Here is a 27,504-nt window from a genome sequence, read left to right on the forward strand (position 1 = left end):
AAAGGTGTCAGTGTACAAATATACAGGCCTGTAGGGTTAGACTATCAAATACTGACACTGGAGCTGCTAACACACGGATCATTCTGCTGATCCTCTTCTGTAAATTAAACAATCCCTTTGTTGTAGTCAGCATTTTCCCCCAGAAATACATTACCTTCCAGAATGGAAAGCATGTGAAAGACATTAACACTGAAAGCCAGACTGTCTGATAATACCGTTGTCAGCAGCTGGTAAATGCAGCTTGACCTACAAAAAATAAAATAAAATAAAAAATCTAGAAAGAGCTTTAAAAAGTTTAGTTATGCAAAATAAAGTATAAAATCCATTGATCTAATAAAAAAAAGTGTTGTGTGGCCAGAAAAAATGCTTCAAAATGGGTGGAATATTAATACAATCCTGCCTTCTGCCATTTGTTTTCTTGCCTGTTCTGAAATTCAATTCAGTTAATTTTTATAGCGCCCAATCACAACAACAGTTGCCTCAAGGCACTTCATGTAAGATAAAGACCCTACAATAACACCTTTGAATCTCTTTACCACAGAGATGACATTATCTCTGCCATCATTTTACTTCAGCCTCCTGTAAAAGATACCCTTAATCTCAAGAGAGCACTTTTATCCCTGATTACATTGTAACCACTGAAAATAGACGTAAGCTGTTTTGCTTTGAGATACCTTCAGGATAAATGCTCAATGTCAACATCTTAATTGTATTTAAAATATGAGAGTTTTGATGGTGATCGACAAAAGAGTCAATGTGCCACTTTCCCCCCTACATTTCAATAAATTCTTCAAAAGAAAAGTAAAACCGGAGACTAGTTTAGACGTGTGCATATTTGCAAAAGAAAAGAGCGATTGTCAAACCCTCTGTTAAAGCGGAAGTCTTTAAGCAACAAAGGTGAACGTAGTGCATCCTCGGAAAGGCTGTTTTCAAGCACTCTGGCGTGAAGACAGGACGTATTTTCTGTAGGTGGCTAATGGACCCTAATGGTCCACTCAGTCAGTGCCTTTCTCTCACACGTCCGCAGATCTGAAGGCACTCAAGAGAAAATGACAAACTGGCTGGTGGGCAGCGCTTACATGGAGTGGACTCCACTGTGCCCGTCAGCATGGATCAGTTAGCAAGTCAGTCCCCAACCAGCACACTCCAAGCCCTGAGATATATGCGACAGAGTCGTTTCATCCCCCCATCCGAAGCCAATTCGTTCAGCCAAAGTTAACCATGGCTGTCACATCAAAAATGATCTTGTCATTTCAGTATAGATGCTGGAGGAAGCGACTTCACCTTGACGACCTGTTGGAGGAATAGAGTCTTTAAGAGGCCATTGTCAGGCTGTCAGGACTCCGAGACCCCCCTAACCACCCCCAGCCCACTAAGATGAACCAATATATTTCTATTAACACAACTATTATTCAAACTTTAGCTGTTAGTTTGAAAGACTAATGACTATTACCTGTAAATATCATTTTGTGCTACAAGTTTAGACTTTTTTGAGAAAAGAAGTATCCTCAATAGATCATGTTTAACATGACCGGCATTAGTTACTGTGTCTAAAATGACAAAAAAATAAGAGATGGAGGATTAAGGAATAAAGCATAAAAGTAGTTTGTGGACTAACAACTTCAAGCATATGGCAGGAACAAAAAAAAGGCAAATTAAATTATATTAGATACTATCAGGCACATCAATCAACTTAACCGAGGAAAATGTGACTAGATTTTCAGTGTTAATATCTTTTAGTGCAAATTAAGCCATTATGGAAATTTCTTGGTCTGCATTTGAAGAAGGGCGTTATTTGTGGCGTGCATAGTAGCAGAATAACATGACGAGCAGCAGTTCTTGGCATTGAGATGGACTGAAGCTGTCACCCTTGACCTCACTGAAACGTAGCTGGGTCACAGACTTGTCTGTCACCCGGCACTGTGATTTTATAGAGGATGACCTCTCTGTTCACCTCCCTTAAGGCCAACAGTGGTCACATGGTGATTAGCTAAATGGATTTCGAAGCATCTCTGGGAAAGAAGGGAGGGACGAGGGGAGCGTGTGAAAACGTCTTGATAAAGACACGTAGAGGAATGTCTTAATAATCACAGGACGTGCTCTTACGTGTGCTAATGCTAACCATTTATAACAGTGAAATAACTGAGGCCATAGTGTGCAGAAATGGCCAAGCCACTACTAGAACCTATTCAGTCCCTACGCTTGTACTGCAACTACAACGTCCCATTCCACTGAATCATTTTATCCTTAGAGTACAAGTGGCCACAGATACAATTAAACCCACAGCAGTGGTTGTTTTGCTCAAGCTACACAGAGCAGAGCATGTACAGGAATTTGTGTTAATGACTTGTTAGTGTCACAGCTCACACTCAAATAAAGCCAGCCCGAGGTCAATGTGACTTTACATACTTCGTAAAGGCTTAGTATGAAGAGGCAGCTATACATATCGACCTCTAACTATACATGGAGCATCCCATAGGAGCATGTATTAAAGCATAAAGGTGTACAAAATGGTTACTGCTGCTTCAGGGGCAAACACACCAAGCTATACACACTGCATAGGCTGAGTTTGTGTGAGGAAAATACAAAGATGGCGCTGACATTAAGACCAGACCTTAATGCTAAAAACACCTCCGCTGTGCTCTTTAACTGGACACTGGTGAGTACAGAACAACTCTGGGATTTGGAGAACTCAGAGATTTGTTGAACAGTTGGATTAAACATCTAAGTGCTCTGAGCGCTCAGTTTGGGATTAATTTGCTGCTAACAACAAAATTTCTCATCCATTAATCTTCATGTGTACTACACATGCTAAAAGTTGCTGTCAGGGAACCACTCCAGTCAAAGTTGGAGCGTCCTGAGGACTGGTGGCAGGTGTGTGTGAATCTGTGTGTGTGTCAGAGTGGGGACAGAGAGAGGGAGACAACTGCTGTTGGTCTGCTGGGAGCAGATGTTGAAGATCTCTGTAAACTGTTAATAGCTGAAGAGTCTCATTACATTTAACTCTTTAAAGGCCAAATGTCTCTCACTGCTTCTATAGCAGTCTGACACATGATTACCCCGCTGAAAGTGGAAGATGAAATGTTAGAGTAATAGGAAATAGCTCAAATGGACACTTTCCCTCTCTTCTGTAATAAAAAACCTGTCTCAGTTGACTCTTTAACCTCACTCTTTCTCATTTTTAATTCAGCAATTATTCTGCAAATACACTCTCAGTTAGTGTACTATGTCCTCTACATACCTACTTGTGTAGTATGTGAATTCTGACAGCCTACTGTAACACTATCTAGAAATAACGTTAACGTTTAGCACAACTGTGGTGCTTTCACAAAACATAATACTAAATTCTTTAGCAGTGAAGATGACAGTTTAACACGCTTATAAAAAACCCAATTGCATTTATTAACTGGGTTTTAACTGCAATGCCTCGAAATGAAAAAGTTTGTTAGCTAGCTCTTAGCTAGCTAGTAATGGCTAGCTAACAACGCCGTCATTATCTGATAATATATACTTCCTTTAACTGGCTGAAAAATGTTTGTCCACGTGTACAGTGACTGTTAGGAGACACTATTCGATATTTCTAGAGCCCTCAGTGTAGCCACAGTTAGTAATTTGAGCGCTATAATACTCTGAAATTAGTGAGTTTAAGTATAGAAGTGCAGACAAAGCATTAACTTAGGGTGGCTAATGTTACTAAATGTTGGCAAACCTCATGTACATTTTTTTCTGGAACATTAGTAATGACTTGATTACATTTTAATAAATCATAATTGCTGAAATGACAGCAATTTCAGGTTAGAAAGTAACAAATTAATGCAGCTCTCCCTTACATAATTCACCACATATGTGAATGTTAGCATCTAAAACAGTCCCCCCACCATCATTTTAGGAAAGCACTGAGAAGAATGAGAAGGACAAAATAATAAGACACAGGCTGAATGACCCTCAAAAGAATTTACATCTCTGGGCATAATTTTAGAATTTATGTGCCATTAGGTTGAAGTTTATTTTGAACCAAAACACACGTTTTTACTGTTTGAATTCCGATGGTCTTACCACACCAAGTTTGTCCTTTAATTCTGCAGCTCAGGGCCATTAAGGGAAAACAAAAGTAAACCAAGCCCCGCTACTTTAAGCAGTGCCATTCCACCCGAGAGCCTAGTGTTTAGAGTGAATCCGATGACAAAACTGAGCACAACAGCTGTCTGCTGCACTGGGTTACTGTCAACACTGAGCTATCACGCGAGCATGCATGTATCTGTGAACCATTCTGATTTCAGCACAGCGGTCTGACCCTAAATTCATATTCAGCTTATCCGTTTCTGAGTGCCGGGGGTGTCCTCGACTATGGCGTGTTTCCTGACCTTTATTTACCGTGAGAAGATTCACAGAGCGTGAGTTTCTTTCAGCACTCTGCTTCACAGTCTCCCAGTTATAGACATTCACACCAGGGAACATTGCAACACCCACACTGATCTACTGATGGACACGCAGCAGGGGATTAAAATGCCTTGCTAAAAGGCACTTTGACAGTAGCTCAAACAGGGAAGAACATGAGACTCCTCCAAGCAGATTTTTTTGGTGCTGTGTGAAGATTTGAATCTATAAATCACAGTCCTGCTCCTTTAACCTTTAGGTGTTAACATGTTATTGCTTTCACCTTGATGCCTCCCATTCTCTGCTCTCCCTTGAACTCTTTGCCATTCTTCAGCCAGTGTATGGTTGGTGGTGGGTTTCCAGACGCAGCGCAGCGGAATTTGACGGTGTTGGCCGCAGGAACGGCCAATAATTTCTTGTCCATTCGTTCTGGCCTGGTCCAATATGGCGCTTCTGTTGGGAAAACACAAAAGACTCATTGAAAACTCTTAAGACTTTTAAATATTTCCATTTCAAAGACATTAAATAGATAAGGCAGACTCACGCAATACGAAGATGCCACTTTTTTTTTTCTCCAAACAGATCTGTCTACGGTTTTCCATTTACTCTTAGATCATAAAACATTTGGGGAAAGACCCTCCAGGAATTTACAGTTACATGTTTTTGTAATTGTTAAAAGACGGCACAGATGGGACAAGTTGCTCTTCTGCCCTTTTTTTTAAACGAGTGCTTCATCTTGGATGAGTTATGCACTATACCAGAACAGATGTGGTGTCACCAGAGGTCTTCCCTCATCTAACAACACAGAGTACCTGCAGTGTTTACAGAGACTAATACATATGTACACTGTTAGGTTTCTGTGATTCATTTTCAGTCATTTTAAGCTCTTTTTTTTGTGATTTCAAGATGTTTTTCTTGAGTAAATCATGAGGCTTTTGTTTTGATATCCCAAAGGAAGAGTTGCTTATAGATGTTTGAATGAAACCTTTTCATTTTTTACTGATAAAACAATCTTTCTTCCAAGTCGGCCCTTCCCCGCTGTCCACAGAGATACAGTTAAGTTGAAGATGCGCCAGCGGTGTAAAACACAGTTTGACGGATGCTGAAAGAGCTCAAAACGGACGCATGAAGCGTCACGGGGGGACCAGACAAAACCATCTTACCATCTTTCCTCTATAACAAGATGAGGAGTTGGTCTGAATCATGAGATCTTGAGAGTTTGGAAACCTGTCAGGGCGATTTATTGAGTTGTATTGAGAAGACGGTGGACAAAGAGAGCGTAGTGAGTCAGGAAGGGCTATTGTCCATGCTGTGTGGGTGTGGAGAGTGAGAGCAACGGGGCATGGCTTGCTCACTCTCCTCTTGGTATAATCTGTGTGTGTGTGTGTGCTTCCCAGGACAAAAGCTGGGGAGTTGGCTGACCGGTCATCAGATGTCTCTTTTACTTTCTAAATGCAGCAGGAGAGAGTGGAGTTAATTACCATCTCAATAGCCGCGCTTGTGTGTGTATGTGTGTGTGTGTGTGTGTGTGTGTGTGTGTGTGTGTGTGTGTGTGTGTGTATTTGAGTGAGTCAGGCAATAGTTAAAAAGTAATTCTCACCCTCGAGCGCTGAACGGGCAAATTCCCGTCTCATCTTGGCAACTCAGGTGAGATGTCAATCACCGTTCGATATAACATCTACCTATAAATGCCTTTGATCTACTGTGTGTCTATTTATCAAATGTCTGGGGTGTTCTGATACTTTTCTGACACTTTGGCTCCTACCATCAAACTCTGGCTTCAGCTTCACAGAGTAATTGCAACCAGACTGAGAGAGATGTTCAGCGATTAAAGACACCTACCTATCTTCTTAGAAAGCAAACAAACAGGATGTTACTGAACCCTCTAAACAGACTGTGTGTGTGTGTCTGCTAATAAAGCACACAGACCACTGGCTGACTTAAGAGACTCCCCAGCTCGCAAAGACAAACACCCTCCACGTGCAATCACACACACATACACACAGACACACACACAGCTTCCACCTTAAAAGGGAAGTGTCTGTTTGAATTCATGACTTCTCTCCCTCCATCTCTCTTTTTCTGTCTCTGGAGCGAAGTTCCACACTCCACACTGGGACAATCCTCCAAAAGCAGTCTGAACACATTGTTTTTTGGCATGGTAATCAGCCACCCTACACACACACTGACACACAGACACACACTCAGTCAAACAGAAACGCTCAGTGAGGTTTTAAACAAGTCTCTAACCCAATGTGTGGTCCTTCTCCTCATCCTCCTCCTTCCCCTGCTGCTGCTGCTGTGGGTCCTGAACTCATCTGGGCCTGAAAACATATTCCTGCTGCTGATCCTTCAGCCACAATGACGCTTATAACCCAAAATAGATGCTTAGGTGGATTCACAGGACGGACTAAAGGAGTCTCCGTGGTTTTGTCACCATAACACACGAAGGTTGTTTTATTCGCGGACCTTCAGCTGCTCTGACTGACGCTCTCCTCTGTGGAATCAGGAGATCAGCCGTCAGTCAGGCAGTCTGGATGAAGCTTTTGAAATCTTCTCGTAATTTGTTGCCCATTGTTGTACTTGTCGCTCATGCGAGCAAGTCTCCTCTCATTCAACGTGTTCCAGATGTAACAATCACCTCCTGTGAACCATTAAGCCAATTAGTAGCTTGCCGAAACAAATGTTTATTCCACGTGAAATTATGCCGTGATTAAGCGGGGACGGTGATTTAACAGTTTAAAAAAAAAAATCTTTTTTATTCGCGAGACTGAAAAGCTTTCTTTCTGGTGCTTCAAAAATACGATATGCTGGCTCTGCCGATTCTTAAAACAGCTTACTTTTCAGAGAGCTGATGCAGACACTTTCCACCAGAAGGAAAAAAGTGAAAGAGCCGCAGCCTTTTCCAGTTCAGAAAAAGCCGTCGATATTTTGATTTCAGCATGCTTTTGATTTACTGCGCAGCCTTGCTCTGTATGCTCAGCAACACGCAGGAATCCCATCCCGTGTCTAATTGGCAGGATGGTATTTCCTCAGCAGAAGAGGGGAGTGGGATTTTCTGGGAGGGAGGCGAGGAGGCACGGAGGAGGGGAGGGCTGGTACCCCTCAACCCCTCGCAGAGGGGGGTTAGAAGGGACTCGACAGATAACCCTGCCCTGCACGGATATGCAGTCGCTGTAGTGGAAACTGGTTTACAATAACATCTTAGCACAACTCAGCAGCTACAGTGTCATGCCCACCTGTCAGACACGGAGGCTAACTGCGAGGGGAATCTCTCTGGGAGCCTATAAATACACGAGCGTGATCCGCCTTGCTTGCTTCATGTTTGATAACAGATTTCAAAGTGTGGCTGGAGAAATCCCACCAACACAGACGGGGTAGAGATCAGTCAAAGGAAGAAGGTTGTTTCCGCAGGCACACAAAGTGTCACATTGTCAGCAGGTATATTCTTCCCCATTGCGGCTGCAGCCCTTAAGGTAAGACTCAAACTCAGTGATATGGTGCAAAATATTGTGCAAAAAGCACAAGCTAACATAGGAAGACCGTCCACTTTTTGGTCTGGAGCTGGGATTTCCCCTATTATTATTATTATTATTATATTGTTTTTCTAATTAGGGTGGATATGGTGACCCAGAATCCTCCCTTAAGTTACGCTGCAATAGGCCTAGGCTGCTTCTCATGATGCTGTGAGTCTCCTTCACTCATCTGTTTTCCACTCACTTTGTGTTTATACACTGCTCTACATTTCATTATTAGTCATTATTAATGTCTGTCTCACCCCCAACCATTCCCCATGCCCCTCGATGGGCCTGGTTCTGTTGCAGGTTCCTTCCTGCTAAAAGCAAGTTTTTCCTTCCCACTGTCACCAAGTGCCTGCTCATAGGGGTTCCTATGATTGTTGGGGTCTACAATATAAAGCGCCTAAATAAAACGTAACTGAATTGGAATTTTCAAGATTTTCTCATAAACTTCTTAGTGCGCTCACGTCTTTCTGGCTCATGGATCTGTGCTGCAGGTTGGAGAAGCATGACTGTGGCTCCTCTATCAGCTATGTTGAGTACAACAGCAATTAGCTGGAGCACGACACAGTGCAGTGCTGATCGCCACGGCACAAGTCTCTTCAGCGCTCAGACACCGATCTGGGAAAAAAAAGGGGGGGTCTAATTGTGTAATTGTATAATTTGCCCTCACTGACGCCTGCGAGCACACAGGCAGATTTCATTACAGATTACACTGGGGCTCTTTGAAGGCACACTGCCCTGGAGGGCCTGCGGGGACTCAAGGCAAACAGAGCAGGAGGAATGGCGGCTGTGGAGCAGCGTAGCGTGGCCCGGCGTCCAGCTCTCTGCTCTCCTGCCAGGGTAAACAAGGAGGCTGCATAGCTCAGGAGCACAGCACAGCACAGATTAACCCTCCCACCCTCGTTCACATACACGCTGCCCTTTTAGTTCGCACAGGCTCCAAGTGTGTTCGCTGCTTTCCATGCTGCAAAAAATACTCACACACTCAATTCGCATTCATCGTGTGAGGGCGGACGGCTGTTCAAAAATTGCTCACTTTGTATTTGCCCATCTGTCAGCGCAGCATCTTCAGGGCACTCCATTTTAAAATGTTTTTTCAAGTTTTTACGCATATTTTGAGAGATCAAACGTCAGGTCTGAGAGATTCGAGTGGTAGGTTCTTGCGCACTCATTGCTGAAGTTGGCATCGCTCTGGTCACTTTACACAAGTTTTGTGACTGCAAAAATAGTCCACAGACAGCAAAGTCCTTGAAACCACCTTGGCTCTCCAACAGTTTTCTTTAGGGCCATGCTCTAAAGATCATGTAGGTCATCATACAGGTAGGGCCTCTTCCTCCCCACTTCAAGCGCTCTTAACTCCTGGGTCGGACCGCACTCGTCCTTGAATGCAACCTTCAGCTTGTTCTGAAATCCACCTGCAAAACTGCGTGACGACATCCACATCCTATTGAGAAAACCTCTCATACGAGCACCTGGCAAATGAATCAAGACTGTCTCTGTGTTGGTTTCTGCTAAATTTGTGTCTCCAAGACCATAAAATTGCAAAGATGACAAACACAGAAATACATGTTGAAAACAATGCACACCACGCTGTTTCAGCTGCAAAGGTACCGCTAATTAATTTGGACATGTGTTGCACAGAGGAGGCCACCTGTTTCCCTGATATCTTTGTTCACTCTCAATATCTCAAAATGCTGCTGAGGCTAACAAAAGAAGCCTACCGACAGCAACAATGCAACTCTCATTGATGAATAATTACTCAGTAAATATTTTAGTTCCCCAGCTGGAAACTTTTTCTTAAAGTGGTCAGGTTAATGCTGCCTCCTTTCCTTGTTTCCTGCGCCCTCTCTTCTCATTAATTAATACCCCGACATTTTCACCATCTCCACATATCTGTTATCGTCTGCTCAGCTTGTAGATGTGGATCTTCTTTCGGGGACTCTGTCTGGTTGTGTGGTTTGTCACATGGCTCCTTCCTGCTACAGCTGGCTAATTAGCATTGGCTTTGCGGACATTAAGCGGCGATAGGGGTTTAAAGTTTCTGGGCTAATCCCTCTGCTTTTGGTCAGGAAATCAGAGCCTTATATGTCATGAGGTAGACTTACTTTAAGAGATTAAGTCTGGCAGTCTGAGGCTATTTACCGGCATTCAGGATGTCTGCCGTAAGCTGTTACCGCCTCTGCCACTTCAGCCTGTTTAGAAAAAACACACTGCAGGCTTTCACTGCGACGTGAAGCTGTGCATTCAGAGATTTTACGCTGGAGCTGTTAGCAAGCTTTTCCAAAGCGGCCTGCACTACAAAGACCGCATCGGGAAGTTTTCTTTAAGAAAACGTATTTATTTTGTTCATTTTTTCTATCTCTCTGGATAAAAGCAATCAATTAAATCAATTCTAATTGAAGTCGAACTGAATCAAGTCTGAAAGATTAAAAGTCAAACATGAAAACGAAGCAATATTAGGTTTGAGTCTCTCACACATATTGAGTAGGTTGAATAGTTTAAATGTTGATATTGACAGAAGTAAAACATTTGTAAGATGACCTCAGATCAAACATTTAGAAACTGGTATAAGATGCAACTAAGTTCCCCAGAATCATTAAATGAGCACCATCTTAATTCCAGATCACTTTAAAAAGCATTATTCTTATTCTTATTTATTTTTTGGACACACCTAGTTGCTGTTGGTTCTGGAGTGGCCACATTTATATTTCCGTGGAATAGCTTTGCTTGTTTTTCACATGATTTTAGAACATTTAAAATTTCTTGTTTCTCTTGAACACCAGTTCATCTCCCCTTCCCGATCCATCTCTCGCCATGCAATCGTTGTAGCTGGATAACAAACGATTGGGTGAACTGTTAATGATGACCACGGGGCACTGAGAGTTTCAGGAGCGGCAGTATCTCCCACAATCATTGCCTCAGCTTCAGTTTTATTTTAGTTTGAGCTGAGTGTGACGACGTTTGATTTGGTTGGATCTTTGTAGCGACTTTCACAAAGGGGCTTTGATTTCGGCTGGGCGTGCGCCTGTCGCTCTGTCACTGAAACAGTTGCGCATTTTGCTTTTGGCACCAATTTTGTTGAGTGGTTAAGGGTGGACTGGGAGTTGGTTCAACATATCATGGTCTGTTTGACATCGTTAGCATGTTTTGGGCTTTCACTTTTATACAGTCTGCTGACTCCCCCTTTTTTCGTCTCTGCATCCTACACTCTATCTTTTACCTTTCACTTACATCCCATTGTCTTCCCTTTATTACTGTAGTTCCATCAACTCTTTCCTCTCATTTTTTAGATTCGTCTCTGACTGTCAGCACCTCACCTTCTGCTGTCTCGCTCCGTATGGTACAACAAAGGCAGCACAGTGTGGCGTCTGGCTGGTCGAGAGCTTGCCGAGAGGGGTGGAGGTGCTTTCTGTCTCTCTGGAGTCATGCTAGCTGACAGAATAGAGCGTGTAAAGTGTGTGCAGCCAGTGAAAGCCATCCCTCCTCGTTCTTTGTTCACCTACACCTGAACTCCGCAGGTCTCTGAATGCCAAAACAGCTCACATCACAAAAGAGCAGTGAGAGGGGCTGTTACCTGCTGGAGAAACAGCAGCCTTTGATCTGTGCGACAGTGGCATTTAGTTTTGTGCTTGTGGGGGAAGGTTTAATGCGAGCGATTATAAGAGCCATATAATGTCAATTACAGATATACAACTCTGATTACGCTCATACAAGCCTGCATAAATCCATTTGTAGTCACACAGTGGCCCATAAAAGCAACTTTGTGGGGACGTGCTGTTGCTCCTGCAGATGAACTCTTTTATCACTATGACAAATGAAATGAGTTTAAATTGTAAACTGCACATTAACTTCTGAGGATAAAAGTGCAAGTGTGGTGTAAATAATATGAAGAGCTCATTTATGTACGACATAGGGAATTTATAACTTTATAAATATCTGACACAGGACCTTAAAGATGCATTTGGCCCTTCAGTTCCTCCAAGCCTCATCAGAAATGGTGTTGATTTCTGATGCCATTTTGGTTGCTGGGGGATTCCCATGATGCATTGAGTATTTCTTCTTTAGTCACCTTTCTCACTCACTATGTGCTAATAGACATCTCTGCATTGAATCACACTTGTTATTCATCTCTGGCTCTCTTCCACAGCATGTCTTTCATCCTGTCTTCCTTCTCTTCTCTCTTCCTTCTCTCTCTCAATGAGCCTGGTTCTGCTGGAGGTTTCTTCCTGTTAAAAGGGAGTTTTTCCTTCCCACTGTCGCCAAAGTGCTTGTTCAAAGGGGGTCATTTGATTGTTGGGTTTATCTCTGTGTGTATTATTGTAGGGTCTACCTTAAAATATAAAGTGCCTTGAGGCGACTGTTGTTGTGATTTGGCGCTGTATAAATAAAACTGAATAAAATTGAATTTTTATGGAATGAAACAGAGGAAAAAACTGAGGTATGGCAAATTACACAAGAACTTTACTGGCAGTCGGTGGCAACAGGTCTCATGGTGTGATGAATCCAAATTTAAAACTTTTCGGTTCAAATTTACATCATATATATGGAGCAGGTGAGGACAGAGGGATGTGTAGAGCTAAAGCACGGTGGAGGCTCTGTCATGTTTAGGGCTGCATTTCAACCAGTGCTGTTGGAGATCTTATCAAAATTGATGGAGCTTTAAAAGCAGAAAAGTACCATCAGGTTTTGACCCACCATGCAGTGCAATCTGAAAAGTGTCTGAATTGCAACAGCTTCATTTTCAGCATGACAATGAACCCAAACACACTGCCAATCCAATAAAAACATGCCTGAATATAAAAACACACAGTAGACACCTATCAGTTATTGATCTCAGCATTACTGAAGCAGTGTGGAATCATCTTTACAGAGAACAGAACAAACCAAAGAACCTTGAAGAACCTTAAATGTCCTTGAAGAACCCTGGAGAACCATTTATGAAGACTGCTTAAAGAAAGCTTGACTAAGAGAGTTCAATCGGCATTGCAGAGTAAAGGTGTTCATAATAAATATGGACTTAAGCTATCATTCTACAAACTCTATTGTTGACCTATGTTCTGTGTTTCCACATATGTTTGAACATGTTTCAAGAAATCGCTGTACCCATTTACCATTTTCCTTGCAAACTATAAAGAGATGAGGACTGGTTCAACACTCTTGCACAATACTGCATTTCCTGATGAGAGACGTATCATACTTTCTGATTGTGCAATGTGGTTTAAGAAAAGAATTCACCATTTTCATTACCTGCACCTTCAGGGTCTTCATCATAATCTTCATCATCACCAGACGACAGAGAATCTGACGAAAGAAAATACAAAAAAAAGAGTTTAATTAATTATTAATTTATGGCTGGAATGAAATTATTTCATTTAAAATAATATAAATGAGCAATAATTAATTTTAAAAAATACAGCAGTTGTATGAGAAAACACATAATACAGTGTATTTTCTTATACAACTCCTTGAACTATTTTGCATTTTGGATAAGAAGGAAATTACATGTGGAAAGTTTGTAGACCAGAGGGAGGGAGGGAGGGAGGGAGGGAGATAAAGGGAAAAGGGGGTGTTCACAACCAAGCACAAAGACACACACACACACACACACACACACACACACACACACACACACACACACACACACACACACACACAGATGCATGAATGCATATTAAAGCTGTTCATTCAGAAACTCATGAATGAGCCCACCGTTCTCTGTAGCGTGGCAGCTCTCTCAGATATTGCAATCCAAACATTTCCACAGACGGTACAAATAAGAGGGTCATTAGTGTCGCTGAGACGCACTTGCACAAGAGTGTGCGCACATGTGCTGATACACGCACAAAAACTATTCTTTCTAGCTATCTCTGCAACACACACTGACCCTAACTCTTGCTAACGGTTAGCGCGCCGGTTTACGCCAAATTACTTTCCATCTTGCTCTCCATCTTGTTTAGGTTTGCTGTATCACACGTTTTCACTCCGCTGCTGTAATTATTTTCGATGTGACCTCAACGTTTTCTGGTTCAGCTCCACGGGTCTGGTTAATGAGAGCCAGCTGTTACCTCGACAACTCAAACTGCTCCTGGAACTAGCAGGTTTTGTTTCTATTATTGGACACCTCAGCCCACAACTCCACTCTGCTAGTGCTTTGCACCTTAGAAGCAAGGCAGCAGTTACAGTTGACTGACGGATCAGACGGGTGCCAGCACTGTATCAGTAAACCAAGTATTTAACACACTATAGTGGTTGTCAAAATGAATTACATAATAGAAAACTTTGGAATAAAAGAGAGAAATAATAAAGAAAAGCAGGCACATGTATTTTAGTGCACTGATAAAGCTCTAAAGCCTTCTGCCTCAATAGATGAAGGGATTAGTTTAGCTTTAGCATACAGTTAGGATACAGTGTAGCCATAGACTGGACATAAAGGATGGACGTAACCACCTTAAACATTTTGACAGCTGCCATCTTGTTATCTGTGGAATCAGACATCACGTGAAAAGGTTGACCGACAAAGTAGCCACATCGTAAATCCCAGTTTATTGTCTATTTTACTGTATTCGGATCGATTTTGTTAACGCTATATTAAACAGCACTTGAAACAAGTGATGGAGTCCATAAACTCGTAAGAGTTTAAACCATTTAATCATTAGTCATAAGTCTTTTGTCATGCCCATCACCCCCAACGGTCGCAGCAGTTGCTGCCTGTGTCTGAGCCTGGTTCTGCTGGAGGTTTCTTCCTGTTAAAAGGGTTTTTCCTTCCCACTTTCGCCAAGTGCCTACTCATAGGTGGTTACCAGATTCTTGGGGTTTTCTGTGTATTATTGTAGGGTCTTTAGCTTGCAGTATAAATCACCTTGAGGCAACTCTTATTGTGATTTAGCGCTTTATAAATAAAACTGAATTTTTGTCAATAAGTAATTCACGCACTCCTTTGTACAAACCTCAGTTTGTAGTTGTACTTGTTGCATGTGTGCTGTGTGTGTACAGTGAGATTTGGCCCCTTTCTACTGCCTGGAAGCTGTCCAAGTGCTAAATCTGATACCGCCCCTAAATTTCTGACACCTTGCTCAAATATTTGAGGGAAAACACAATAGTCCATGTGTGTTTTAGATAAAACGGAGGCTCTATGTTTAAAGTAGAGGGAGGAGAATCGGCGGTATAAGGGGGGAAAAAACAGGATACTGAAACGCATACTGGAAGAAGTCTGGCTTCTTGAGTAATTTAAACATGCACGGAGAGCCGAAACAATATGAAATGTCAGACATTAGTGTGAAATGAACTGGCAGCCTGTGCAACACCTGAGACATGTTAAGTGGAGGTGGAACCAGCTTCAGTTATCTCTATTTATCAACTTCTTCATAAAAAAAGTCAGATTTTAAAGGAGAACGCCTCTTATTCTTCCTTTTAAGTCACTGATGAAGGTACTGTGTTTGCACAGTGTCCTGGTGTGCAGTTTGGAGCTGATACGAAGATCCGGGAGGAGAACCTGCCCACCTCTGATCAGTAATCGAAAATGCCCATTTTCTCCCCAGTTTTCTGCCAAACAAGTGCATCCGTGTGTGTGTGTGTGTGTGTGTGTGTATGTGTGTGTGTGTGTGTGTGTGTGTGTGTGTGTGTGTGTGTGTGTGTGTGTGTGAGAGGAGGTGGGGTGAGTGAGCTGAGAGTGAACTCTCTCATTTCTTGCCACCCCATCTGCTTTCAATGATGAAATGTTTCAAGCTAATTGCTTTCTAATTAGTTGTCAATAACAGGCTCAGTTGGTGTCCATGAGTTTTACGGGTAAATGCGGCTCCACTTTTAAGCACACACACACACCCACACACAGAGCCCCCCCCACCCCCTACACAAGCATTCCTATTAGAGCTCCGCTTGCATCGCACACTTGTTTAAAATGTTTCCCATCCCCTCGCCGGATAATGAATTTCACCTTTGACTATGCATCAGGAGGTGGGAATCTGTGTGAAGCTTGGCTGGGTGTTAGCTGGTGAAAGCCTGTACCGGTATGCTGGATATGTGCTTGTGTGTGTGTTGGTGTGTGTGTGTGTGTGTGTGCAGCTTGGCAGGCAGATGACATGGAGCTGAAACTGAGCAGGAGTAGCAAATAATAGAAATTTCCTCCTGAGCTAAGTTTTCAGTGTTTCTCTATAAACAGCTGTCATGTAGAGACAGCGCTACTGTAACTGTTTGAGTATATTTGTTGATAGAAAATACTTTCAGACTCGGTTTGTCTGTCAGACAGGCAGAACAACCGAGACAGGTCGGATTTCAGAGAGCTCTGCGAGGTGCAGCCAAAGCGCCTGTTTCTGCTGGAGCTCTGCTAGTAACTCAACTATCTTAAAAATATTGTGGGTCTCGTATCCTATTTAAAGCTCAACAGTTAACGTATCTGCCTTCCACTTTTGCATTTAAATATAAGGCTAGATGCCCCTACTTAAAGTTTTCAGATACTCAACAACTTTTGTCTTTTCTACACACTTTCCCCACGCTCTCACCTGTCACCCTGATGGTGTAGTTGCTGAGCAGCGTGTTGCTCCGGGCGAGGTGGCACGAGTAGACCCCGGAGTCGTCATACGACACATTGATAATGCGGAGTATCCTCTGGCCCAACCGTATCCGGTTGCAAGGCACAAGTCCAGCGCCGTCTTTTAACCACACAATAGGCTCCGTGTGGTCTTCCTGCTCTTCCGGGTCACATGACATTTCCAGAGTGTCCCCGATGCCCAGAACATAGTCCTCCAGGAAGGCCGTCTCGCTGGATACAGGGTCTGCAAACAAAAAAAGAAGGAATGGTTTATGTAAGAAGAAATTTTTAATAAATGCAATCAACTTCATGCACGGGGTCAGTATTTAGCCTCACATCTAAGTCAAAAAACAATCTGATAATAAAGCAAGATCGGACACCTCTGCCCATATCAACCTTCAAAAAAGCAATAAAGTAGCAGAATTAAGTAATTTGACCCTGAGAGTCAGAAAAGTGCAACTTTTTTTTAATTGTCGAGTATGCAGATCTGTGTGGAAATGACCTCCCCACCCTCACCCCTCCCTCCCTCGTCTCCACGCCTCCTCCTCAGCTGGCCCTGGTCAAACACCAGCTCATTTACTCCGCGAGCTCCGTGAGCCAGCTTGGTTAGAGCCAAGGAAAAATCAACATGTTTACAAGCCTTGCTAAGGATGCCAGCCTCCACTGGAGGACGGTGGAGACATGGAGGGACACGTCTGGATAAACAAACTCTGGCTCCCATCGTGTCTCCTGCAGTCCCCTCATTAGAGATGTCTTCTTATTCTGAACTTAATCACACGTCATCACCCATTGCAGAGACACAAGAAAGATGGCCTTATGCGCCCACTGGTTTATTTACTAGCTTATTTAAGCAAACACACTTTAAAAAACACACACATTTAGGACACTTACGAGGACGTCACAGACGCTTTCACACACGCGGGAATGTAGCCACTGTAAAAGTCTTCGAATGAGCTGCTCAGGCAACAGAGTACACAACGCACACTTGTTTGCTCGCACAAGTGCACACCCACCCACCCATGGGAAACAGTGAATGAGGTGTGTTAAGAGTGTGATTTGCGATGGCAAATACACCCACTGTTGACCCGCTAAAAGGGCAACGATGTTACTCAAGCAGCGATCGTGAACGCAGCCCTCTGGAGAAACGCTCCATGATTTTAAAAAAAAGGCCAATTAATTTACTAACTATCACCCTGATATTAAACTTAAACAAGTAACGCACAAAGCAACTTCAGCCATTAGATAAATGTGTTGGAGTCAGCATTTCTCCCATGTAGCGCGGATCATGAATAAAATGAACGGGACAGATGATTTGTGCGTCTTTTTCTCTGTCTTATTGCATCCATCGACCCATTAAAGAATCCTGGAGATATTAAGTCAATGTGCTGAACGCCGCTGTGCAGTTCTCTGCGTAGCCTCTGGCTTTGACAGCCGCATTTACAATGCTTTTTGTTCAAACAAAAAAAAAGGTCCATTCAGGTGAAGAAAAACACTGAGGCAACAGTGCCGAACGCATAAATCCAAGCCCAGCATGAATGAATGAATGAATGGCTATGGAACAAAGGCAGAATACAGGCCACAGAATATCTCCAGGTCTTAAAACATGGGAAATTTGGGTTTATGACATAGATATAATAATCTCCAGAGACTCATAGCTCACTTGTGCTTTATGGAAGGCGAGCGCTCGAGCACAACCTCGTATGGCAGCTCTGAATGAGCAGCAGCAGCAGCTAGAAGTGTTTCTTTGTATGAGGCACTGACTTGGTTTAGAACCATTTTTATTCCTTGCACACAATAATGTGCAACCATTCAAAGAGTCTCACTTTTATGTGCTAAAGTTTTGATATATATACAAAAGGATTGGCCAATATTAGCATACAGGCTTAAAACATGCCACAAAGTTGCCCTTCTTTCCAGAAAACTGGTAATATTCATAATGTGTACAAATCTACTCTAAGCAGATTATGGCTTTAGTGGAGAAAAATCTGGATTAAGCAGTAAAGTTTATTTAATTAGGATTTGTTAATAGCAAGGCGAGGCGAGGCGTTCATGTGATCCAGCTTGCAAAACAATACTTTTTTCCTTTTTCACTTTGATCCTGGGGAAAATGGATAGGACAAACATTTGCACACCACTTGGATGTTTACACCACCAGAGGCTAAACAAATGCAATTTACAGAAAGAGCAAAACAAAGAAAAAATATACTTCTTGGACGTTAAGGGAGGAAAAAACCCTCAATTTTTCAGATGTTGCACAAAGGAGCAAAGAACCCTTTTTTTAGTCACTATCAATGACCAAATATGTGTTTCTTTCTCAGATCCTGCACTTTGAAATGCAGATTTGGAAAGTGCTTTGAATAAAAAGTGGATTTTTGGTTTGAAAAAGCCTCACGCCGTGCCGGCTGCACAACCTCTCAGGACAGATGTACCAGCCGGTGAGCTCGGGTGGAGACCCGGGTCTCCACGCTGCACCTTTCAAGTGAAACTTCTCCTACGTGAAGTGATGTGTTTGATCACACTGACAAGAGACGGCTCTTTGAGCGGCAATAAAATGTGCTCGTGGTGGTGAGTCACAGAGAAATATTCCTTAATTAGCAGCTGATAACCTAAAGAAAAAAAATCCGGCTGCTGTGTGCCTAGCTGTGGAAGAATGGGGTTTTAATAGGCAGCGTCTGGGTGGGTGCTTATGGAAGTGACTAAATGTGAAGCAGGGTGTTGCTCGGGCACTTTTTTCCTGCATACAACTTAAGATAAGAAACGAATCAAAGGTAGTTTGATTCATTTCATTCAGCAGAATGAAATAAAACTCGGCCACAGCGTCTCACGTGGTTCCCTGCATCTGAAAGAGTGAGGCCTAATAATCTGAAATGAGTCCTTGAAAGACCACAGGAAGCTTTCCCAGAAACCTTAGCAGGAGCCGAGGAAGTACAGCGCTACTCAGACTAAAGAATAATTGGCTACTTTGAAAAAAATCATAATGCAGACTTTCAAAATAAATTTAGATATTAAACACGAGTTCTGATGAAAACGCAGGGAAAATCATCAAACCAGAGGCGATTCATCCAGAGCACAACTATCCTGCTGACAGCATCCAGTCTAGATCAGGGGTCGGGGACAAACTCATTTCACATACAGACCACTTTGATCCTTAGTGAATGGAAGCCCGTTTCCGCCACTAAATAAAAACAAAAAAGCTAGTATCCATAACTCGAAATTTCGAGTTAGCTCTGCCAATCCAAAATATACGTGAATGAGGTCGCTTTCTTGTTACCCGGAAGCATATCGCGCAGAGGAACGCGCACTCAAAAACGGATCCCAACAAATTGGCGCTTTTGCGAATACGTTTGCTGATAGTAACACCATGTGATTCAGCTAATAACACAGGGATTTCATCATTTGTGAAGCCAGGCTGAAAACACTCAGCAATCTGTGCATTCACGACTGGATGTAATACCGGTAGCTTAGCTGTAGCATTTGTAGCTGAGGGCTTCAGCTTCCGGGTAACAAGGAAATGACGTCATTCACGTAGATTACTGATTGGCAGCGCTAACTCGAAATTTCGAGTTGCTTTTCTCAAAATTTTGAGTTAATAAATCGAAATTTCGAGTTAATATGTCGAAATTTCGAGAAAGTAACTCGAAATTTGGATCCTTTTTTTTTTTTAGTGGCGGAAACAGGCTTCCATATTAGTGAAACTCCCCTTTCTGTCAGTGTAAAGAAGTTTAACAACACAGTCAATCACTGAGATATCCTAGATACAAGAAAAAGAAGTGCAATTTCAACAGTACACCTCAGTTTTTTTAAATGATAAATGCTGTAGTAAGAAATCTGTCAGCACGACTCTCAAACTGTAAGAAACAAATGCGTTGAGTTACAGAAGAAGTGTATCCAATAGATACACTGTGTAATCTTTGGTACCGCATGAATGGTCATATGGGAGGTCTTTATCAGTAAAGATAAAGCTATAAAAGTTACGAAAATACAGTTAAATGTTGAAAATGAGTGCCTTCTTTCACATTTACCGAAGCTCTCCAGTTGGACGTCTTTGCAGGGACGATTCTGGGTCCTGGTGTTTGACACCCCTGATCTAGATCTTCCTGCCGTGTGTGTCTGTGTGTGTGTTTGAGGGTGGAAATCTCCCAACGGAACCTGCAGCCAGCTGGAAGCAATGTGTGATGTGTGTTTTTGAGTGTGTGTGCTAGAGTGGATGTGGGTTCTGATATGTGTGCGTATATTTGTGCAGTACAGGCTGGACAGTCACTCCATAAATCAAGAGACCCCTGCCCTCCTGGCCCTTCTAACCCTCGCGGCTCAATATCATAACAAATAGCCCTTCAGAATAATATAAAGTCTGTCTTTGAGATAGGACCGCGCGCTGTCCGCTAACGTGCCGCTCACAGACCCCATCTTTTTCTGCGCCTCTGAAGAGGTTTATTTATCCTCTACAAACTTCTCGATGAAAAGGCCTCTTTATGTGGGGGAACCTTTCCACGCCTGTCTTTCTCCCACTCGAGCGCACACACTGAAGGACTGAGCGACGGATCCCGCGAACAGGAAGGAGTGTAGACCAGACAGAGAAGCTGTCGCCGTGGCCGCTGTCATATCAGGACTTTTTAAGGGAAATTCTCAAGTTGTCAGCAGATCTCAAAGGTTTTCGCTCTGAGAAAGAACACGAGGTTTTGATAGAGATGTGAACAAATGCAGGCCAACATCACAAATATAAAAAACGGTGCAGTCTTGAATAAGGCACGCTCCTCTCTGCCTTCTCAGTGCGTGCATGTGCATCCCTGGGCTTTCCTGTTTCTGTGGTCTGCCACCCTGTTTTCACTATATTTGTTTACATGTCTAGATCTGATTTCCCCCCCTAAATCTAAGCTTTTGACGCCAACGTCTGAGCGATGGGGGAAAAGAGGAAGATCAAGCAGGGTCGAGTCGAGCAAGAATCCTTAAGATGCGGTTTTATATTACGTTCTGTATTTGGGTGGGATGTTTCCTGATACGTATCCTTCTTGACACATTCAGAGTGAAGAGAGCATTTTCTGAAGTTCACATCCGTCAGTAAACAAGTACGTTGATGCATCACGATGCTGCATTTTGATGAATTCATTTTCTGCTCTGAAGGAGGCGAACACGTCGAGTTTCATCTTTCAGCGCTGAGAGACTAATCCTTTAAAAGTTTGGTTGTTTAAGTACCCTTCCTAACTTCCTGCTGATGATGGTCCGGGTTGATTTATGAAGCTGCTTCAGTCGGGCTGTTTTACATAAGGCAGAATCCAAACTGGTTCAAAGAGGCAAGAGGGATCGTAAATGGTGACCGATAACAGGACTCACTTTCTTCGGGGAAGGAGGGCTTAACAGGTACTTTTATTGAGCCTGGTACAAAAGCAGGAGCACATACTTTTTCAGACCATATCTGCTTCTAAACTGCTCTTGAAAGTGATGGATTCCAGATGGGCCGGGGAGACGTTCATCTTTATCAAGCGCCCTCTTTTTCCTCCTCCTCCTCCTCACTACAGCTAATAACACAACAAGGCCATGTTTCCAACATGTGCGGAGCGTGCCGATGCTAAACCAGCAGCAAACAATTTAGCAGTAAATGGTCTTTTCAAGAAGGTAATTAGTTGTTTGCTTCTACTGCAGAAAAAGGCCGGACTTCGTCTTTTTAAGCAAATACATCACTAATTCAACACAGGGCAACAAACAGGTTTTAGGATTTTACACAGAGAATGACTAACTTTTGCTGAATCTTAAGTTGTTTTCACACATATGCACGTGCAATGTTAGGAAAATGGTTTTCTACTCTACTCTAAGACTCAAGATCCCTCATTCACACACAATCATACAAGCGGTTTTTTCTATGCCTAAGCGCTTTCTATCCAACATTCACACACATCCAAGCTCTGATGAACACATCACAGAGCAACTTGGGGTTCAGTTTCTTGCCCAGGGATACTTTGGCATGCAGGCCGGAGCAGCCAGGGAATGAACCACCATGAGTGGATGACTCGCTCTTCCTCCTGAGATGTAGTCAGCCCAGATCAGAATCAGGACATGTTTTCAATTTGTTCAGCAGGAGATTTTCATAATCTCCTCAGAGAAAAGATGCATTGTATCAAATTTAGCTACTAGCTAATTTTAATCTGCAGATCCTGGACAGGTCAAACAACAGACAGAAATTTATAAAAACACATCTTCAGTAAGCAAATTACACTAATATGATCACTTTTAATCACTTTTATTTAGGCTAAGGTCCTGTCTGGGTCGGGCGTGCAGGAGGAAAGACACATGACGCATGCTCGCTATGACTCCGCCAGATGCTTTACGTGCACTGTTCTCACTTTTTAAATTATCAGCCGTGATAAAGAAATCATAAACACTAAGATAAAAAAATAAAGTTACTTTGAGTTATAAAAACACTAAATTACCCTCTAAAGATATTTCCCGAAGAGCTCGATGAACGCAGACGGACAGCTTGGTTCGGACCATGATGTCCTCCACAGCAGCCCGTCTGCTCACTGTGTCCCGCCAACAGATTCTTTTACTTCTGCTTCCTATGTTGTAAATCCAGACTGGCTGCCAACCGTTTGGCAAACTCAACACCCCCACCAGACGAGCCAGCATCACATGACCTTCAAACAGGATCTGTGGAACCCCTACCCACCCCACAAACCACCCCCAACAGCAACAACAACCATCACCTCCCCTCGCCATAAAGAGCGCATTTCTCTTCCTCCATTTCACAGCTATGCCAATTGTAAATCCTGCTCATCTTAGAAAAGCTCCCCCCACACTTTGCTTTTCTCTTTTTTCGAAATGTGCTGCAAAACCGCTAATCTCTCTTTAATATGGTTTGGCCGGATGTAAATACCTTCGGACAATGCCCCTAATCTGGGCCAGCCTGACAACCTCACACCGTTGTGGAGAAGCCTGCCAGGAGGAGACTGGAGAGAAAAGAGGGATGGCTCGGTGGAGATCAAGGAGGAAGGGGGAAAGAGAGGAGAGAGAGGGGTGAGGTTTCCCCCAGCTTGTTGCCTCTATTCTTCTGTGAGCCTGAGCCGCGCCTTCTCAAAAGAGCCTCGAAAATCAAGTTAAAGATAGACGTTGCCTCTAAACATCCCGCCCCGGCCTGTGCCAGCCTTCACCCTCCCTTCCTCCTCCACCTCATCCCTCCTCGGTGGCTGGCCCTCTACTCAGTTGCGCTAACGAGCATCGGAAGCTACTGTACATACAGGGTATCCTGGCAGCGCCCAATCGTCTTTGCTCCTTTCACACCCTCATCATCACCCCCCACCTCGCCTTCATCCCTTCAGCCTCAGAATAGGACCGGGGTTTGGTCCACGGTAATTGTAATTCCAAAGACGAACTGGCCTAGTTTCAATTCAACAGACAAGTGTAAGAAGCTCGCCCCACAACGGCCAGGATGTCTGCGGAGTGTGTGTGTCTGTGTGTGTGTGTGTGGGGGCCTACTAAACAACATAATCACCCTTCCCCGAACAACGCGGAGGAACCAATCTGATTACAGCACAGCTTTGAGAGCTTTGAATTCATACGTCACAGCTTCTTACTCGAGTGTTCCTAATAGAGCGAGTAGTCGAGTAGTAGTAATTTTAGTGCCACTTTCTGGAAAGTCAAATCACTCATGATTTCCCAAAGACTTTGAGGAGGAGGGGGGCAGACCGGTACTCGGAAAACACTTAGTGAATGTGGGAAATCGGAAAAAAGGTAAAACTCGAAAAATCTGAGCAAACGCATGAAAAACAAACGTTTTTGCAAGAACTGAAAATGTAGTGTGAGAACTTTTTTTCTTTTCCTGCTTAAATCCATCAATGTTCTTCGTCTTTTACAAAACAACTCATCACGTGATTAGCAACAAGACAAATGAATGCACGCATGAACAGCTAAACATCTGGACCACAAACACGTTTACTGCACATCTGACCTGAAACAGAGTTTTAAAGGGTTCAAAGTGATGCCTGAAGGCGTCTCAGCTGATGGAAACCATCTCCGAACACACCTCAGGGAGATGCTTGATTCAAACATTAAACTTTGACCTCAACTGACCCCGACCAGGACCCTACTCTGACCTCCCAGTGTGGCAAGTGTACTTCTGATACTCTCCAGCGGCGACGACCCTCCCCCGCAAAATCTCTGGCTCGACAATGATAGCGATGTGTGTGCGTGTGTGTTAAAAAGGAAAGTGTGCCTTAACACTGATCACAGTACTCAACTCGAGCACTCAGACACACATTTACAAAACAAGCCTAAATCCTGGATCGCTTCGTGTCTAGTCTGTTCCCCTTGGCAACGGTGCAAACTTTGATGGCGGCGTTGTGCATTCATCTGGTGAAGAAACCTACAGTAATCGTATTTACTCTCTCTCTCACTTAACAAAGAGCTGAAAATTAAAACCTCAACTGGGGTTTTGGTAATTAGCCTATCAAGCATTAACCGTGTTTAGGTGAATTCAAGTAAGCACAGTTGGAACCAGAAACATGTTGCAGGAGATAAATGTGTCCTAAGTAAACTTTAGATTGATGTCTTTTGTGTTCCTTTGGGGAATTTAATTGAAACTCAACTGATATCAAGCAGCGCATACATCAGCATTATTTGGTCTACCTTTGTTAACTCGTGTCCCAGGGTGGTTGGGGGGGTTTGCGGTGTATGTTTGCATGAGACCTGGGGTTGGGATCAGCAGGACGTGAAAGCGTTTACTGCTCTGTTTATGATGCGGTTTATTAGTGCGGCGGGACCGTGCGGGTCTCTCCCTCAGCCTGGTTCCAACCTGCCTCCTCTGAAACCTGCTGCTGGGCCAACCCGTTCTCACTCCGAAAGCGTAACATTTTACGCTAGGTGACAAATCGTCACCATATTACGTTTTCGGCTACCCACCACGTTCCTAAATGACGACCTCGGAAAAAGAGGAAATATGAGAACCGTCTGGACTGAACCTACACATGTTCGCTCTTTTTCTTCAAATCGCTTAGAAACACGCTATTTAACATCATTAAAGTCCTGGTTAAGGTCAGGAATAAGGTTATGGTCAGGGCTAGGGATAAGGTTAGGTTTAGGGCTGGAATACAGGGCTGGAACGTCTACTACCGCGGGAGCGTCATTGCACTGGATTCCAGCAATAACCCGCCGCGTACCATAAGAACGCCGAAGGTCTCCTTTCGCGTTCCTCAGGAACGCCGCGGGACGTGACAAAACGTCGACATGTTACGCCTCGGGAGTGAGAACGCTCTGGCTGGGCTCAGCCACATGGTTCAGATCACCTGGCGCACGGTCAAAAACATCCCAAGCTTTCTGGGCAACCGACCACTTCGTCACTTCGTCTCTCTCTTCTTCTTCTCGTCTTGCTCTCCCTATAGTCGTTTTTTTGTTCTCACTCTAACCTGACAAGGAAAAATGAGGAACATGTCACAGAGGACGTATCAAGATTACAGCTCCCTGCGGGTCGTTGTCTGAGCGTGGTGAAAGCCTTGAATGAAGTACTGTTAGAGTATGTTAGCTTATGAGAGCAGGGCAGGGGCAGGAAAAGCCCTTTAATCCCATCATCCCTGCCTCCTGCTTCCCTCCAGGTCCTGCCTCCACTCACAGCACAGGCTGACCGTAGAGAGGAGCCTCTGTTTGGGGCGAAGAACAACTGGAGCACAGTTGTCCGAAGACATCTACACTGTTACATTGTTACCACTGTGCAAAAAGGCTTTTAGAGCCAGGGATGATTTTAAAAAGCCTGGATTTCATTTTAAACTCACTAATGAAAAAAATAGATTTTATTAATAATTCTAAGTACAAGACATGGGCAGCTAATATTACTAACTACTTAGCAGTTGCCCAGACAGCTTGATTTACTTGCGGTAACCAAATCAGTTATCAGGATGGCTGAAACCTGCATGTGATCGCCTACGCTCCTTTAGCATCCATTGGTGTTTCCACAGCACTGCATACACATGAAAAATTTCAGTTGCATTCTTGTTCGACCAGCACCAACTTGTCACTGAGCAAAGAATTCAAACTTGATTTTTACAGTTAAACGGCTAGAGACGGATGATAGCTAAAAGCTGCTGCTGGTGGCGGGTTGAAGGCGGCTTTTATCTGCGAAAATAAAAATGAGAGAAATGCCTCAACAGTTTATAAAATTACAAATTAACTGCTCTTCCAGCCTTTATAAAAAAATGTATTTCAAAGCATCGTCATATGAGTGAAGCGTGTTGCTGTACAGTTTTTGGAGCGCTGCTGTAGGTTGCTGGTATTTAGCCGTGCTCCGTGTTGCCTCTTTATCAGCTGGAGCTGTGCTCTCCTTTGTGGAAGTCTGACTTTACAGATTCTGTCAGTTAGAGGCCACCGAATCAGCAGGGTGTCAGAAAAGTAAAGATCGGGTTCAGTTCTATCAGCGTTGTTGAAGTTACTCCTTGTCAGCCGAGGAAGTCGATAAAGGTCACCGATGACATCCTAGCTCCTAACGAAGTCTGATGCAGGGTGACGCCCCAAAATGCAGCGAGCGGACACATTTGGAAAAACAAAGAATCAATAATATAAAAAATGAAGTGAGGCTGTTTCCTGGTTTGATTGTGACGGCAGCCAGCAGATAAACCACTGACTGCATGGTGCACGGGCGACGGGGAGAAAGACGGCTCACAAGGCGAAAAGACGGCCAATTAACACATCCACCGCGCTCAAAACTAACATTTCATGGGAGTTCTGAAAAAGGAAAAAAAATCTGATGGTTTAGAAAAAAACCAACATAAAAACAAATCTGGAGTCAGCTCTTCTGTCACTGCTCTGCTGCTAGCCAGCACACCGAGCGCTCTCGCTCTCTTCTTTCCAGGGAGGAAAAAGGCTTCCCTTACGCTCTGCAGAGGGCACAAGGCTTTATTATTTTAGCTCTCCTGGCAAAATAACATAAAGGGGGGGAGAGGGGGGAGAGGGGTGAGAGAGCGAGACGTGGGAGGGAGTTTGGTTTCAATATTAGATGTGTCAGCTGCCCTGGATGCGAGGGAGCATTAAACAGAAGCGCATGCAAGGGTGTGAGTGGAGACCCCAGGTCTTTTATTTTTGGTTTTTTTGGGGGGGATCAAG

General features: G+C 43.5%; 1 protein-coding gene across 3 annotated transcripts in view; it reads right to left on the reverse strand.

The window, feature by feature from the left end:
* The window catches only part of fgfr3 (fibroblast growth factor receptor 3), a 65,512-nt gene that overhangs the window by 26,728 nt on the left and 11,280 nt on the right, over positions 1–27,504 (reverse strand). For 2 of the 3 annotated variants that reach the window (XM_085440693.1, XM_085440692.1), the window contains exons 3-5: positions 16,397–16,669; positions 13,134–13,199; positions 4,661–4,830 (exon numbers count right to left, since the gene is read on the reverse strand). In XM_085440693.1, coding sequence (XP_085296819.1) covers positions 4,661–4,830; positions 13,134–13,199; positions 16,397–16,669 — 509 coding nt within the window. The remainder of the gene's footprint in view (positions 1–4,660; positions 4,831–13,133; positions 13,200–16,396; positions 16,670–27,504) is intronic. The other variant, XM_085440694.1, reaches the window with a different exon arrangement.

Source organism: Copadichromis virginalis, linkage group LG19 (assembly GCF_057382275.1).
Source record: "Copadichromis virginalis isolate Kocher_CV1m ecotype Utaka linkage group LG19, C_Virginalis_male_GT1.1, whole genome shotgun sequence".
Lineage (NCBI taxonomy): Eukaryota > Metazoa > Chordata > Actinopteri > Cichliformes > Cichlidae > Copadichromis > Copadichromis virginalis.